The sequence below is a fragment of the Capra hircus genome (genome assembly GCF_001704415.2).
Source record: "Capra hircus breed San Clemente chromosome X unlocalized genomic scaffold, ASM170441v1, whole genome shotgun sequence".
Classification (NCBI taxonomy): Eukaryota; Metazoa; Chordata; class Mammalia; order Artiodactyla; family Bovidae; genus Capra; species Capra hircus.
In genome coordinates, this window is record NW_017189516.1 from 3,105,964 (window position 1) to 3,124,499 (window position 18,536).

Genomic DNA, 18,536 nt, shown 5'->3' on the forward strand with positions numbered 1-18,536 from the left:
GGAACCAGATATCAAATTGCCAACATCCACTGCATCATGGAAAAGCAAGAGAGTTCCAGAAAAACATCTATTTCTGCTTTATTGACTATGCCAAAGCCTTTGACTGTGTGGATCACAATAAACTGTGGAAAATTCTAAAAGTGATAGGAATACCAGACCACCTGACCTTCCTCTTAAGAAACCTATATGCAGGTCAGGAAGCAACAGTTAGAACTGGACATGGAACACCACACTGGTTCCAAATAGGAAAAGGAGTATGTCAAGGCTGTATATTGTCACCCTGCTTATTTAACTTATATGCAGAGTACATCATGAGAAACGCTGGGCTGGAGGAAGCACAAGCTGGAATCAAGATTGCAGAGAGAAATATCAATAACCTCAGATATGCAGATGACACCACTCTTATGGCAGAAAGTGAAGAGGAACTAAAAAGCCTCTTGATGAAACTAAAAGAGGAGAGTGAAAAAGTTGGCTTAAAGCTCAACATTCAGAAAACTAAGATCATGGCATCCGGTCCCATCACTTCATGGGAAATAGATGGGGAAACAGTAGAAACAGTGTCAGACTTTATCTTTTTGGGGTCCAAAATCACTGCAGATGTTGACTGCAGCCATGAAATTAAGATGCTTAGTCCTTGGAAGGAAAGTTATGACTAACCTAGATAGCATATTCAAAAGCAGAGACATTACTTTGCTAACAAAGGTCCGTCTAGACAATTCTATGGTTTTTCCAGTGGTCATGTAGGAATGTGAGAGTTGAACTATAAAGAAGGCTGAGCGCCGAAGAATTGATGCTTTTGAACTGCGGTGTTGGAGAAGACTCTTGAGGGTCCCTTGGACTGCAAGGAGATCCAACCAGTTCATTCTAAAGGAAATCAATCTTGGGTGTTATTTGGAAGGACTGATGCTAAAGCTGAAACTCCAGTACTTTGGCCACCTCATGCGAAGAGTTGACTCATCGGAAAAGACTCTGATGCTGGGAGGGATTGGGGGCAGGAAGAGAAGGGGACGACAGAGGATGAGATGGCTGGATGGCATCACTGACTCGATGGACAGGAGTTTAGGTGAACTCTGGGAGTTGGTGACGGACAGGGAGGCCTGGTGTGCTGCAATTCATGGCGTCGCGAGGAGTCGCACACGACTGACTGACTGAACTGAACTGAATCTCTCTGGGTAACTGTTTCAAATTAGTTAGTATCAAAAGGGAATTTAGTTCAGTGCAGTTTTAATTTCATGGCTGAAATCACCAACTGTAGTGATTCTGGAGTCCAGAAATAAAAGTCAGCCACTGTTTCCCCATCTATTTGCCATGAAGTGATGGGACCAGATGCCATGATCTTAGTTTTCTGAATGTTGAGCTTTAAGCCAACTTTTTCACTCTCCTCTTTCACTTTCATCAAGAAGGTTTTAGTTCTTCTTCACTTTCTGCCATAAGGGTGGTGTCATCTGCATACCTGAGGTTATTGATATTTCTCTCTGCAATCCTGATTCCTGCTTGTGCTTCCTCCAGCCCAGCATTTCTCATGATGTGCTCTGCATATAAGTTAAAGAAGCAGGGTGACAATATACAGCCTTGACATACTCCTTTTCCTATTTGGAACCAGTGTGGTGTTCCATGTCCAGTTCTAACTATTGCTTCCTGACCTGCATATAGGTTTCTCAAGAGGAAGATCAGGTGGTTTGGTATTCCCATCTCTTTTAGAATTTTCCACAGTTTATTGTGATCCACACAGTCAAAGGCTTTGGCATAGTCAATAAAGCAGAAATAGATGTTTTTCTGGAACTCTCTTGCTTTTTCCATGATCCAGCAGATGTTGGCAATTTGATCTCTGGTTCCTCTGCCTTTTCTAAACCAGCTTGAACATCTGGAAGTTCACAGTTCATGTATTGCTGAAGTCTGGCTTGGAGAATTTTGAGCATTACTTTACTAGCATGTGAGGTGAGTGCAATTGTGCAGTAGTTTGAGCATTCTTTGGCATTGCCTTTCTTTGGGATTGGAATGACAACTGACCTTTTCCAGTCCCGTGGCCACTGCTGAGTTTTCCAAATTTGTTGGCATATTGAGTGCAGCACTTTCACAGCATCATCTTTTCGGTTTTGAAATAGCTCAACTGGAATTCCATCATCTCCACTAGCTTTGTTCGTAGTGATGCTTGCTAAGGCTCACCTGACTTCACATTCCAGGGTGTCCGGCTCCAGGTGAGTGTGAGTGATCGCACCTTCATGAGTATCTGTGTTGTGAAGATCTTTTTTATACAGTTCCTCTGTGTATTCTTGCCACCTCTTCTTAACATCTTCTGCTTCTGTTAGGTCCATACCATTTCTATCTTTTATTGAGCCCATCTTTGCATGAATTGTTCCCTTGGTATCTCTAATTTTCTTGAAGAGATCTCTAGTCTTTCCCATTCTGTTATCTAGTCACAGTATTTACTGACTAGGACAAAATGTAACAAACCATTGAAAACAGTCATTCATTTACATATCTTGATTGTTGTGACTAATCTAGAGGGTGACAGCATTAATAAAGGATAATGAATAGAATCCTGGAAGAACTTATTTAAATTGAGAAATGCCTAAGTAAATTGGCCTACCAAATTTACTGCCATTAGGATAATAGTAAATTTAATTATAATTTCAAAATGGAATATCCTAATATTATACTTCTAGTGTAGTGTTTTCAATTCACCCTTCTTTAGATGTTAACCAAAAACTCAGAATTTAGATTGTAAAAGTTTATTGATATGATCAAAAAGCAAACAGCCAGACATTTGGTTATCTCAGCCACTACAATGTATAATTTTGAATAGTATTTTAAAATGCATAACAAATAATATTTAAATCAATACTAGAAAAGTAAATTTAAGAATCTACTTAAGGCACTTCAGATGAAATCTACTTTCAACATTTCCACAAAAGTAACACTATTCTAAGTATAGTAAATCTGCCCTCTACAGAGTTTAGCCAGAACACAACTTCTCTCCTTAAAGAAGAATGTGCTCTTAAGAGAGACACAAAAAATACAAAGAACTGTCATTCTTCAATGCTCATTGCAAATTATCTGGAGCTATAGGTTACATGGCAGTAATATTCCCCTGGTTAGTCTGTACACATCAGGGCATATTCATACAAGTCTCATAAGAATCACAGCATAAATTTATTTGGCCTGAGACAAGTACAAAAACAGCAGATAAGGAATCTAGAATCAAGCAAGTTACAGTAGAGTAACAAAAATGGGCTTCAGTAGAGAGTAAATATCACCTCACCCAGCAAATCTACTTAAAAAAAAAAAACCACCAAAAAGCCCCACATAGAACATTTCTTCTTAGGCAACTATATTCATCTCTTCTTCAAACGTCTATTATGTAAGATTTCTAGACCATGAGGGAAAGTTATTAGATGGTAAATAGTAGCAGGCAGTCACAACATTATCTTAATGTAATACTTCTAAGAGTTCTTAAAAATTTTTCACAATTGGAATTTGTATATTTCTATAATAGTGGCATTTCCAGATACTCTTTACAGCCATGGAGGAGATTATAGCTATATCTACTGATAACCATCAACTTTTATTCTTCACAGAAATTTGGTTAGCACATATGCTTATTTTCACTGACAGAGAAAAGATCAAATTCAAATAGAACTTCTTCAAATTATTACTTTGTTTCTCCACATAAAGTGAGAAGACAAAGGTTAAAATAATAGCAACAAAATAGAACAGTTTACAAGAAAAATCTACTTTCTATTCATAAGCAACAACTTAATGTTTCATCATTTTATTTTCCCAGTCTAAAGGGAGTCCTTTTCCTAAATACAAGGGTTAATAAAATATGTTGTCACTGTAATACAGAAATTGATTTAACCAGATAAATCCATTTTTTTCTCTTAGGTACAAATGAAATAAGTGATCATCTCTGAATTGCAGAAACATTTTGGTCCATTCTAAATTTACACTGATTTTAATACTAAGCTACATTTTTATTAGAGAGTGGCCCATCTTAAATAAATTAGGGAAACAGAATGAGCCTGAAATCATTCCAAATACAGGCAGCTAACACCAAACTCATGAAGAAATCATAATCTTGTATTTAGGAATACTTCTTAATGTCTACAGCTACCAAGAAACATAGTCTGCACAGAATTTCAGGAGGGAAGATGGAGGACTGGCTAGTGATCTTTTTCTAAAGTCTAGATGTGAACTCTGAAGAATGGTGTTCCATTTTCAGAAGACACATAGCATATATGATTTCTCTGCTCAAAAGGAAAGGTGTGTGAAGTATACACATCCATGCAACAATGGAAAAGCTAAGAATGGATTCCTGACGCTGTTATCAGTAACAGGCATATGCAAGAACACCTGGTCACCAGTCCCAACTACCTTTGGATAAGATTAAAAAACCACATGGCCAAAAGTTAAGCAACACAGTTTTGAACCTTGTTCTAATTAAAATGTAGTAGTTTTAAATTTTTTATAAAATTCCACTAAATTAAATGTTCCAGAGAGTTTACTGGGAAGGGAAGGTTAAGAGAAGAATTGTATCCAAATACTTTATGAAAATTGCTTGTTAAGGCACTATACATCTTCTTTGGTTAAATGATCAACTATTTTAATCACATGGAAAAAAAAGAGGTAATCCAAAATACATAAATTGCATTCTTCTTTTCACACACATATTTTTCATTTTTCAATTTCCATTACTCCAGTGTCTACATATTTCCGGAATCCTTTTTAACTCATCAGAAAGCTGAAACAAAAATATATACCAGTCTATTAATACCTGAAAGAAAAACAGTCTTTACCTCTAATAAATATCTTGATTTTATCATATCAAATCAAAGAACATCTGGGTACATGTATAATAAACTTTGAGTACCAATAACAAAAAGTAAGAGACACTGAGATGCTGAGGTAGTCTTAGGAGAAAAGGAAGTAGAAATAAACTCAAATTAAAATATCTCCTGAAGAGATACCAATTAATAACTGAATCAACCAGAGCGATCAAATAAGTAATAGAAGTACCAGAAAGATTACCCTTGCATCCCAGTTAGTATTGTATAGGGGATAAATTATTTTAAAATACATATAGACAGAAGAATAAAAGTATAGAGCTGGAGTATTATTAGTCAAGGATCAAAGTTCTAATAGGTTTAAATCTTCAGAATTAAACAAGTTTGCAAGAAATGCAAAAGGAGATTAATTTAAGTTGTTCAGTGATTAAACTACATTTAGAAATGTTACAATATAATGAACTGGCCAGGGAGTTATTCAAAATTATCTACTAAAAACTTCTGTTGAAAATACGAAAAATGAATTTGTGTCTCAAAAATATCACTTGATATACTTTACGTTAGTGTTCATGGTCTTTTATAAAACAGGGCAATGTTGTATTAAAGCAAGAATTGTAGTAAATGGCACTCAGATTATAAAACTAACTCATGATATTGCCTGTTGTGTACAGGTACATTTCTTTTGGCTATTAACAGAATAAAATCAAGGAGTTATAACTAGGAGAATAATTTCTTCTCTGAGCTTTAGAGATCACTAAGAATATTTCAAGTCAATTAGACCTTCTTAAAAACTCTTATTCTACAGTCTACAAATTGGATTCAATTCAAATGTTCTGTTTATTCTACCTAAACAGCCTGAAAAGTAGAGTGAAAAGTTTTGGAAAAAACATTAAAAAAATAATTTGTCCTCAAAAAGATGTAAAGTATGCAAATACGGAACTGTGTGAGGGTATAAAATGTTCTAATCATTATGTGTTTGATAGATTTCTAGGTTAAATTAAGTGATGTCAGAATAGTCCTGAATGATTTTCCTGAGAAATCACATAGTTTTATTCACTATATCATAATTACTATAATTTCTATATGCAACATAACTCAATTAAAGCCTATGTCTATGTCAGAAACTAGAGCAATCTGGAGGTAAAGTAAAAAAAATTATAAAGCACATCAACTCTAATCATTGAAAGCATAGGTAATCACTATACAAATGAAAAATAATACCTATATGGATATCCGTGATACTTAGATCTGAAAATAGAGAGCATCCAACTGAAGAATAATACAACAAGTCCAATACCAGCCACACACATTACTGCAGAAAAATAAAAGGAGAGTAAAATGAGCATGTTAAACATAGTAAAGAGTAAGAACATAAATTTTAGGCTACACTACTAAGAGTAAAATGCAAGGGCTGTATCTACTGGTAAATCTTAACTATAACAAATTTCATTCCCATTTTTATATCTTCAGGAGTCTGCCTTCACCTTAATTTGCTCTATTACACTATAATGGAGCAGACTCTTGGAGGGCACAAACAAAACCTTGTGCACACCAGGAGCCAGGAGAAAGCAGTGAGACCATAAGAGACTGAATCAGACTTGCCTGTGAGTGTCCAGGAGTCTCCAGTGGTGGCACAGTTGACAGTTTGGCCTCAAACAACCGTAAGGAAACACAGCCCCACCCATCAACAGAAAACTTGATTAAAGATTTACTGGCCCCATCCATCAGAACAAGACGCAGTTTCCCCCACAGTCAGTCTCTCCCATCAGGAAGCTTCGGGAAGCCTCTTATCCTTATTCATCGGAGGACAGACAGAATGAAAACCACAATCCAGAAAACTAACCAAATTGATCACATGGACCACAGCCTTGTCTAACTCAATGAAACTATTAGCCATGCTGAGTAGAGCCAACCAAGATGGACAGGTCATGGTGGAGAGTTCTGACAAAATGTGGTCCACTGGAGAAGGAAATGACAAACCACTTCAGTATTCTTGCCTTGAGAACCCCATAGACAGTATGAAAAGACAGAAAGATTATGACACTGAAAGATGAACTCCCCAGGTTGGTAGGTGCCCAATATGCTACTGGAGAAGAGTGGAGGAATAACGCCAGAAACAATGAAGAGATAAAGCAAACACAACTCCAGTTGTGGATGTGACTGGTGATGGAAGTAAAGTCCAATGCTGTAAAGAACAATATTGCATAGAAACCTGGAATGTTAGGTCCATGAATCAAGGCAAATTGGAAGTGGATGATGCCACTTCCAACAGGAGATGCCAAGAGTGAACAGCAACATTTTAGGAATAAGTGAACTAAAATGGACCGGAAAGGGCAAATTTAATTCAGATGACCATTATATCTACTACTGTGGGTGCAAGAATCCCTTATAAGAAATGGAGTAGCCCTCATAGTCAACAAAAAAGTCTGAAATGCAGTACTTGCATGCAATCTCAAAAATGAAAGAATGATCTCTGTTCATGTCCAAGGCAAACCATTCAGTATCATAGTAATCCAAGTCTATGCCCCAAGCACTAGTGCTGAAGAAGCTGAAATTGAACAGTTCTATGAGGATCTACAAGACCTTCTAGAACTAATACCAAAAAAGATGCCCTTTTCATCATAGGGGACTGGAATGCAAATGTAGGAAGTCAAGAAACACCTGGTGTAACAGGCAAGTTTGGCCTTGGAGTACAAAGTGAAGCAAGGCAAAGGCTAAAAGAGTTCTGCCAAGGGAACGCACTGGTCATAGCAAACACCCTCTTCCAACAACAGAAAAGAAAACTCTACACATGGACATCACCAGATGGTCAATAACAAAATCAGATTGACTATATTCTTTGCAGCCATAGATGGAGAAGCTCTATAAAGTCAGCAAAAAGAAGACTGGGGGCGGACTGTGGCTCAGATCATGAACTCCTTATTGCCAAATTCAGACTTAAAGTGAAGAAAGTAGGGAAAACCACTAGACCATCCAGGTATGATGTAAGTCAAATCCCTTACAATTTATACAGTGGAAGTAAGAAATAGATTCAAGGGATAAGATCTGATAGACAGAGTGCCTGAAGAACTATGGACAGAGGTTCATGACATTGTACAGGAGGCAGTGATCAAGACCATCCCCAAGAAAAACAAATGTAAAAAGGCAAAATGGTTGTCTGAGGAGGCCCTTACAAATAGCTGAGAAAAGAAGAGAAGCTAAAGGAAAAGGAGAAAAGGAAAGATATACCCATCTGAATGCAGAGTTCCAAATAGCAAAGAGAGATTAAGAAAGCCTTCCTCAGCAATCAATGCAAAGAAATAGAGGAAACAGAATGGGAAAGACTAGAGATCTCTTCAAGAAAATTAGAGCTGCCAAGGGAACATTTCATGTAAAGATGGGCACAATAATGGACAGAAACGTTATGGACCTAACAGAAGCAGAAGATAATAAGAGGTGGCAAGAATACACAGAAGAACATCCAGTTCCATCACTTCATGGCAAATAGATGGGGAAACAATGGAAACAGTGACAGGCCTTTATTTTCTTGGGCTCCAAAATCACTGAAGATTGTGACTGCAGCCATGAAATTAAAAGACACTTGCTCCTTGAAGAAAAGCTATGACCAACCTAGACAGCACATTAAAACAGAGACATTACTTTGCCGACAAAGGTCCATCTAGTCAAAGGTATGATTTTCCCACTAGTCATGTATGGATGTGAGAGTTGGACTATAAAGAAAGCTGAGTGCCAAAGAATTGATGCTTCTGAACTGTGGTGTTGGAGGACTCTTGAGAGTCCCTTGGAATGCAAGATCCAACCAGTCAATCCTAAAGGAAATCAGTCATGAATATTCATTGGAAGGACTAAGGTGGAAGCTCCAATACTTTGCCCACGTGATGTGAAGAACTGACTCACTGGAAAAGACCCTGATGCTGGGAAAGATTGATGGGAGGAGGAGAAGGGGATGACAGAAGATGAGATGGCTGGATGGCATCACAGACTCAATGGACATGAATTTGAGCAAGTTCTGGGAGATGGTGATGGACAGGGAAGGCTGGTGTGCTGCAGTCCATGCAGTAGCAGAGGGTCGGACATGACCGAGCAACTGTACTGAACTGAACACTATAATATTTACATACTTGTGTAATTTAATTGTGTGAAATAATGAATTCCATTAAACATCACCACAGAATTTAGTGTTAGAAACAGTTTTACAACTAACAAGAAAATAACTCACTCTTTTAAAACAATTTGTTTTTTAACCAAAGGATAATTGCTTTAATATAACTCACTTTTTAAACTTCTTTTAAGTCCTTATTATGTATGGCCTTCTTGTATTATTGATAAATATTGACTAAAGACATCTGGTAATATCATTCTGACAGCCTTAGTTAAAAGTACTTTATTCATCAACACTGCTTGTATGAGGAAATCCTTCAACACAGATTCCTTATTTGAATTATGAGGGGACAAAACCCCTGACTCCTAGCCCTAAATTCATAGCTCTCTCCATTAATCCCACATGCTCTGGTTCAGCATAGCAGTTACCAACCTTAGCCCTAGATGATGACCCTACAATGCTCAAGTATGATTCCCATAACATGAGGATTTTTAAATCCCTGGACTAAGACTGGCCAAGAAGCAGAGAGGTAGGTGTGGAAAAGCATGGAAGCTTCAGGGAAACATATTTATTGGACAATACTAAAGACAATTTTTAGTTTTGTTATATTTAGAGAATAATCCATTTTCCCTTTACAATTCTCACACAATATGATTAGGGGCCAAAAATTTAAATCTTAAATAATTTTTTAATGAGTATTAACACATGCTCTTTGTAGAAGTCTTTTTTTCTTCTTAATCAAATGCACATATACATGTATATATAGCTTCACCCAGAATATATATTTGTATTCTAATTTTTTCACATATCTAAAAGTGCTTAGGAAAGTTCTTGATATATAATAAGTGCTAAAGAAATATTTATTAGTAATATTTGTGATCATCTCATTAGATTAGAATCTTATAAATAGATCAAATTGTGACTAACTTAATATATGTCACCAAAATGTTTTACAACTTAAATTCATCCCAGCATTGCAGTAGTACCCAGATGGCCTTTCTCCAAAGATGAATACTGAAATAGGCATTTTTTCAAAAGTCATGAATTAAAGGATGTATATTGACTGGATAAAAAATTGCTACATTAGCTCTATTTTTCTAATACGTAAAACTTCATTTCAATGCAACAGAAAAATTATCTTCCAAATTTAAAATCCAGTATCATCTTTTTTTCTAGAAGGAAAAAGTAGATAGATTTATTAACCTAGGTTAATTTTGATGACATTTAACTCTTTAACCATAAAATAAGAACTCAAACTGATTTCATGTTAAGCAAAGCACATTGTTAGCATTTTTTGTAACAAATATTAGCATATGAAAATTCTAATATATAAAAAGTCCATGCAAACCAATAGGAAAAGGAGTAACATTCTAATACATAAATGGCAAAAGACAAAAAGGTATTTTAGACAAAGGAAAACAAAACAGCTAATAAACATCTAAGAAAATATTCAACTACAGTAATAAACAAAGAAGTACAAAATAATATAACATCTCCCCTTTATCTGATAAGCAAATACACACTTACATACATATTTTAAATAAAGTTCTCTAATGTTGATAAAAAGTTACAGTGAAAACAAGCATTCTGAAATGTCACTGGTAGGAATCTAAACTATTAAACATTTGGGTGAAGAATTTGGTATCATCAGCTTAAAACATCAAGATAACTGAAAATACTCATACACAGGACCACACAGTCATACTACTTTAAGGAATTAATATGAAAAGAGGATAAAGTTTAATATATACCATAATAGTCACTAAATAACTATTCATTATTATGAAAGGAAAAAACTAAATGTTTAACAAAACCAGAATGGTTAAATAGCATAAACAATAAATTAAAAATTATGTGTGGGAAAATATCAGTGAAATATTTTAACTCCAATTAAAAAAGGGGGTATTAAGATTCAAAATATTATACATACAGTTGAAAAGATGTTTTTAGAAATGGAAGAAACTTGTATTACAATGCTAAAATTATTAGCTTTTTAATGATGGAATAATGGGTAACTCTACCTCCAAATGTTTCATTCTCTTATTTCCTCCAACACTTTCTACAATGAGCACATAGTACTTTTATAATAGTGAAGTAAAATAATATAACTAAGAGGAGAAGTGATTAAGAGGACATTGCTTTTTTCTGTATAAAGGCAGAACTGCTACATCTTGGCATATGATATGACTTACTCTTTCGCTTTCCAATATCCATGTCAGATGTAGCAGCTTCACATAAAAGCACCATCCCTAAGGTAACCCCACCATCTTAGAAAAATCATTTAAGGAAAAATTCACAGAGAGAAATAACACAAACTTTAATATTCCTAGAATAATACAGAATGAATAAATATATAAACCTTCAATTATAAAAACTATAAGTAATTTAAAAAATTGTATTCGGGTAGAACTGATTTACAATGTTGTGGTAGTTTCAGGTATGCAGCAAAGTGAATCTGTTATACATATATCCACTCTTTTTCAGATTCTTTTTTCACATATAGGCCACTACAGGGCATTGAGTAGAGCTCTTTGTGCTATACAGTGAAAGTGAAAGTCCCTCAGTCACATCTGCTTCTTTGTGACCCCGTGGACTGTATAGTCCATGGAATTCTCCAGGCCAAAATATTGGAGTGGGTAGCCTTTCCCTTCTCCAGGGGATCTTCTCAACCCAGAGATCAAACCCAGGTCTCCTTTTATTACAGGCAGATTATTTACCAGCTGAGCCACCAGGGAAGCCCATACAGTGCTATACAGTAGGTCCCTATTACCTATTTTATATATAGTAGTATGTATATGTCAATCTCAATCTTCCAATTTATCCTCCCCATAACCAAGTAATCATGTGCCTATATAGTATGACAATTATTTACTATGAAAATATAATAAAAAATTAAGGTTAGAAAATTACTTCATTTGTACAAATAAAAACTGATATTTTAAACAAATGTCCCAATATAACTTACAGATAAAACATGAATTTTCCTCTAAAATTGTACTTTGAAATAAACTTCTGAAACATTCTTCCAATTATTAAGTCAATTTTGTATACATTAAAACAAATTAAGTAGCCATTTTGAATATTTCAACTACTTGCCAAAAAAGAACACATTTGAAATGTACATGATTTACAGAGAACATCAACTAACTTTTATTTGAAAAATAACTTAACAAATATTTTTTAGAATTTCAACAATTAACCTCAAAGCACAAATTACTACTAAACTACTTAAATTGTCCTATTTTAATAAAAAAAGAAAATCCTATGAGCCATGACTTCACTTTTATTCACCTTAATATAGAAGCTACATAAATACAAAATAGATGTACTCTTGCAAATAGATAGTACATGGCTTGGTTGAACAGTAAAATAAGAAAAATCAAATTCTGAAACAAAATAGAATGTGTTCAAGTAGAAAAGAGATTTACCCTGCAGTTTGGTGAATACAAAGATTAATTTAAAATGCTCATATTAATTATTCATATACACATGCACATTGTATGCTATCTCATGTAGGTAAAAATAAGCAGAAAGGGAAAAATAGGTATTCAGATAAGGCCTGAATTTATAATTGGCTCTAAATTTGTCTGTTCTTCCTTTCATTTCCATTTTACACACTCTTCTTAATAGTCTCTTTTTAGGGATGATACTCATTCATAGTTTTGTTGCTTAGCTAATTTGTTTTTTTCAGTTATCTTTTTTTCTTACTAGGATTCTTTATTATACATCTTACTAGTATTCTGTATATTATACACCTATGCATACAGTGATGAGTTTATTATTTTGGGCTCAAAAATCACTGCAGATGGTGACTGCAGCCATGAAATTAACAGATGCTTACTCCTTGGAAGGAAAGCTATGACTAACCTAGCTGCTGCTGCTAAGTCGCTTCAGTCGTGTCCAACTCTGTGCGACCCCATAGACAGCAGCCTACCAGGCTCCGCCCCTGGGATTCTCCAGGCAAGAACACTGGAGTGGGTTGCCATTCCTTCTCCAATGTATGAAAGTGAAAAGTGAAAGTGAAGTCGCTCAGTCGTGCCCAACTCTTCGCGACCCCATGGACTGCAGCCTTCCAGGCTCCTCCGTCCATGGGATTTTGCACGCAAGAGTACTGGGGTGGGGTGCCATTGCCTTCTCCGATGACTAACCTAGAGAGCATGTTAAAAAGCAGACATTACTTTGCCAAAAAAGGTCCGTCTAGTCAAGGCTATGGTTTTTCCAGTGGTCATGTATGGATGTGAGAGTTGGACTATAAAGAAAGCTGAGTGCTGAAGAATTGATGCTTTAACTGTGGTGTTGGAGAAGACTCTTGAGAGTCCCCTGGACTGCAAGGAGATCCAACCAGTCCATCCTAAAGGAGATCAGTCCTAGGTGTTCATTGTAAGGACTGATGCTGAAGCTGAAACTCCAGTACTTTGGCCACCTCATGCGAAGAGTTGACTCACTGGAAAAGACCCTGGTGCTGGGAGGGATGGGGGGCAGGAGGAGAAGGGGACGACAGAGGATGAGATGGCTGGATGGCATCACCGACTCGATGGACATGAGTTTGGGTAAACTCCAGGAGTTGGTGATGGACAGGGAGGCCTGGCGTGCTGCAATTCATGGGGTCGCAAAGAGGTGGACACGACTGAGCAACTGAATTGAAATGAACTGAACTGATGCATACCTGTATGCAGGTATGCATAAAGATGGGCTTCCCTGGTAGCTCAGCTGGTTAAGAATCTGCCTACAATGAAGGAGACCCCAGGTCGATTCCTGGGTTGGGAAGATGGCCTGGAGAAGGGGTAGGCTACCCACTGTGGTATTCTTGGGCTTCCCTGGTGGCTCAGCTGGTAAAGAATTTGCCTGCAATGTGGGAGACCTGGGTTCCATCCCTGGGTTGGGAAGATCCCCTGGAGGAGGGCATGACAACCCACTCCAGTATTCTTGCCTGGATAACCCCCATGGACAGAGGAGCCTGGTGGGCATCGCAAAGAGTTGGACACAACTGAGCTACTAATACATGCACATGCATGGAGATTGATCATTTCTAAAGGCTCTGGCCATAGACACTCTGATTAATGGTCGAGACTTGTTTTTGGACTAGTTTGCTTCTGTATCATGGTCTAGAGCTTTCCATCTTACACTATACCATCAAGGTTTTTGTGTGCTGTTTTTTCTTAGCTATGAAGAGCTATGATGCACTTCCATATGTATTGCTTTATTTCATTTATAGACTCTTTAAACTTTTACTGTCTATTATAGGCAGGCACTATTAGTTGGAGTTACAAAGTTAAGAGGAAATATAGACCATTCCTTGAACAAGTTTACACTCTAGTAGGGGATACAAACAACAAATAGTAAATAATTACATAATCATCCTACCCTGAGAGAACTGAATAGAAAATAGAGGAGGTGTTATTACATAACAAACAGGAACTAGGCTATTAAAGAAGCTAGTAGATTTGTGGTTCAAGGTGGCAGAGTAGGAAGGAGAATGTAAAGCTCACCTCTCCACAACACACATGCCAAAAATACATCTATACTGGAATAATTTTCATGGAAAACTAACTGGATACTGATAGAAGAAATCCTATACAACCAAAACTGCAAGAAAGATCTCCATGTAACCAGCAGTGTCAGCTTAGGACCTACCCACCTCAGAGGGATCTGTAAGGAAGAGAAGGTCCACACAGGCAGATCTTCACTCGGGGGGGGGGGGGGGGCGGCGATCACGTGGAGCCACAATCTGAGTATCCCAGTCTTTGCCTTCTGGGAAATCCACTGGGACAGACAAAAGGGCAAGAGGAGCCTAGACTCTACTTGCAAGGAGCACACACATGATGGCAGAGCAGACAGAGCCTTGCACTGCTGGCTGTCACCTAACCACGACTCCAAACTGAAGGGGCGGAGAAGACCCTGGCTGTGCTCACTCCACACCACAGCCTGGCATGAGACCTGGGCAAAGACTCGGTCTAACTATACAGAGACATATCACGTTGCCTGGGGTGGTACTACAAGAACAGGCAGCAGCTAAGTGCAGAAATACCAAGCAGAGAGACTCAGGGACAGGACTCATGTAGGACAGACTGGAGGGCCTGGGGTGTGGTCTGGGTGTACACAGTGGTTCTATCCCAGCTGCGCTCAGCCTCTACCCACTCCACACCCCAGCTTAGCTCTTGATCTGAGACAGACAGGTCCTGGGAGAAGACTGCCACAGAGGTAGACCAGATCTCTTGTGGCAGTGCAGCCATCTCAATTCCTGCAGCCACAATGCCCCAGTCCCCAGCCTATTCCTCACCACAGCCTTGCACTAGATCTGGGACAAACACAACCAAGGGACACAATCTTTTGCTGCCTTTGAGTGGAACCATAGACACTTACACAGACAGCATATAAGTCCTCTGTGACTGCACAGGCCTCACTTGCTTCAGCAATCACCTCTTCTGGGGCAGGTCATGCATTCAAGGGCAATAGAGCCTGATTGAACCTGACCTTCAGGGCTTCTACTCCAACAACTGAGGAGCAGACCCTATCCCTGACAGGACAGTGACAACCACAGAGCAGGGAGGAAGCTCCACCTCAGTCTAGCACAGGCTCCAGAAACTCCAACACCAATGACATCCCCTATCAAGGGGACAATGGCCAGCACACCCTGAGGGAAGACGTGGCTGGCGTCCATACCAAAACTACCTTGCAGCAGAAACACTGAACATACTCAGTCTATACAGGGATACTCCCACTTAAAAATATCCCTTTAACATCACAGTAGATAATTTTTTCTCCTAAAGTCATAGAGACAGAGAAAGATAAGTAAAATGAAAAGGCAAATTCCAATGGTTAAGACTTCAAATTTCTACTTCAGGGGGCACAGGTTTGATCCCTAGCCAGGGAACTAAGATCCTGCATGCAGCAAGTGCGGCCAAAAAAAACCACACACACACATACAAAAAACCCAAGGCAGAGGAACTACTTCCAATTAAAGAGCAGCAGAAATCCCCTGAAAGAAAAAATAATGAAATAGAGCTCACCAGTCTACTAGACTCTGAGTTCAAAAAGGTGGTAATAAAAAGAACTGATTTAAGAAAGATGATGGATAGAAATGCAGATCATTGTAACAGGGAACTAGATAAAGAGAAGATTCTAAAGGCAGCAAGAGGGAAAAAGAGGGTCAGTTACAAGAGAATGCCAATAAGGCTATCAGCTGATTTCTTTGTAGAAACACTGCTAGAAGGGAGTGGGATGATATATTCAAAGTACTGTGAGGGAAAAACCTGAAACCTAGGGTACAATACTCAGCAAGATTATCATTTAGAATAGAAGGAGAAAGAAACAACTTCTCAGACAAGTGAAAGCTAAAAGAATTCAGCAATACTAAACCTACCCTAAAAGAAATATTGACATGTCTTCTCTAAATAGAAAAGAAGCAAGTATATATGGGAAAGGGAAAGAGTCACATTAAGAAAGGCAAATATATAGGATTTAAGGTCACTTAAATAAACCAGTAAATAGATTTAAAAAACAATCTAAAAATTTCAAAAGTGATTATAACTAAAATAAACAGTAAAAGGATAAGCATGAAGATGTAAAACAGGACATCAAAATCACAAAATGTGGGGGAGGGGAGTATATGCACATATATGAATATATATATATATATATATATATATACACACACACACACACACACACACACACACACACACATAAAAAGGGCTTCCCTGGTGACTCAGATAGTAAAGAATCTGCCTGCAATGCAGGAGATCCAGGTTCAATCTCTGGATCAAGAAGATCTTCTGGAGAAGGGAATGGCTACCCAATCCAGTATTCCTGCCTGGAGAATCCCATGGACAGAGAAGCCTGGTAGGCTACAGTCTGTGGGGTCGCAAAAAGAGTCACAAACAACTGAGCAACTAAGCATGAGCATGGTACATAATATATATATAAATCCATGTATGAAACAGAAACAGGCTCATAGGCATAGAAAACAAACTTCATTATGAAAGGGGAGAGGGAGGGAAGGACAAATTAGGGGTACAGGATTAACAAATACAAACTACTATCTATAAAATAGATAAACAACAAGGATTTATTATATTCAATATCCTGTAATAACCTATAATGGAATATAACCTAAAAAAACCTGAGTCACTACCTGTATACCTGAAACCAACACAATATTATAAATCAATGATACCTCAATAAAAAATAAAAATAAAAGAGCCAGTAAAATAAAGTGTATCATAGATGATAAAGACAAAGATATTTGTATAAAATGAAGCATAATTACAGAATTCTAAAGAAATGTTTAAGTTACTTTGATTATTATTGTCCAAACTATATTTAAACAATTTCTTTTCCTACTGAAAGAGCAGTTTTAAAAAATAATACATAACAATAATTAGGATTTGCCAGGAGTAGCAGAGTACATACGTATTTCTGGCACATATGTATTTCCCTACCCTCTATTGGGGGTTGGCTGTGCTGTGAGGTATGTGGGATCTTAGTTTCCTGGTCAGGGATGGAGCCTGTGCCCCCTGCAATGGAAGCATAGAGTCTTAACCACTGAACTGCCAGGGAAGTCCATCAATTATTTTTATGTGCAAGAAAATATTTTTTGCAGTATTCACCAATAGAGAATAACTGAATTATGACATATCTATTACGGACTTCCCTGGTGGCTCAGATAGTAAAGAATCTACCCATAATGCGAGAGACCTGGGTTTGATTCCTGGGTTGGGAAGATCCCCTGGAGGACATTTGCTAATGGTGACTGTTTTCCTTTTCCTTGCTTATATTTTCTTATTTTTCTGTAATTATCATGCATTTCAATAACTACGAAGGCCATACACAATTTAGTAAATGCTTATAATACATTAAAAAACTAAACTGTATGAAAAGTATGTCTATAAATACAAAATATGGAATTCCTCTAAATCATCCAGATGACACAAAGGAGGGAAAATAACATTACCATCAAGCCACTGAGCAGATTCTCTAACTGTCTGGGCTACAACTGATTTCAATATGTCAATATCAGGACTCCTTGCCTGAGAAGCACAACCTAAAAGAACATTACATCGTTCACCTTGTTGATTTGTTTCACAGAGTCACTGCCTATGCATTCAGGTAGGTAAACTATACTCAGTAATACTAAGAAGTGTATACTCTTACCTATCTGATATCACTGTTATCTACCCTTGCAGCTTACAGAGACATCTATTTTCAGATGTGAGAAAGTAAAAATCTGTCCTATGGGACAGAGAACAGGAAAACACACATATAAAGTAGCTGCATAGTTCACAGGAAATAATATTTCTCCCTAGGACATGCTGCAGCTGTAAATGTCAAAACAAACTCCATCTTTGAGTAACTACTGCTTTCCTACTCAATGAGGAACACTGTAATCTAAAATAATAAACTGATTCAAACTACATAAGTAAGAAGGAAATATTCCATTCTTACCTGGAGGATTTAAGTCACTCGATCTACAAGTACAATTTCTAAGTAGCCTCAATTCAGAACCAAAGTGACAGAGCTTCAAAAAAGGAGTTTCTGAAAACAAACTGTACATTTATCTGAACTTTGTAGTTTCCAGGAAACAAAATTCTGGATCCACTTCAGTCCAGACTTGACACTGACCTCTTTACACTTAGCCTGGCTTTGCTTTG

The 18,536-nt window shown here is 37.4% G+C and overlaps 1 protein-coding gene across 1 annotated transcript in view; it reads right to left on the bottom strand.

Annotated features, from left to right (window-relative positions):
* Window positions 1–2,716: 2,716 nt before the first annotated feature.
* MAGT1 (magnesium transporter 1) overlaps window positions 2,717–18,536 on the bottom strand; it is a gene marked incomplete at its 5' end in the record, with an annotated part of 29,575 nt that continues 13,755 nt past the window's right edge. The window contains 3 exon segments of the mRNA XM_018043808.1: window positions 2,717–4,741; window positions 6,006–6,096; window positions 11,079–11,153. Coding sequence (XP_017899297.1) covers window positions 4,726–4,741; window positions 6,006–6,096; window positions 11,079–11,153 — 182 coding nt within the window.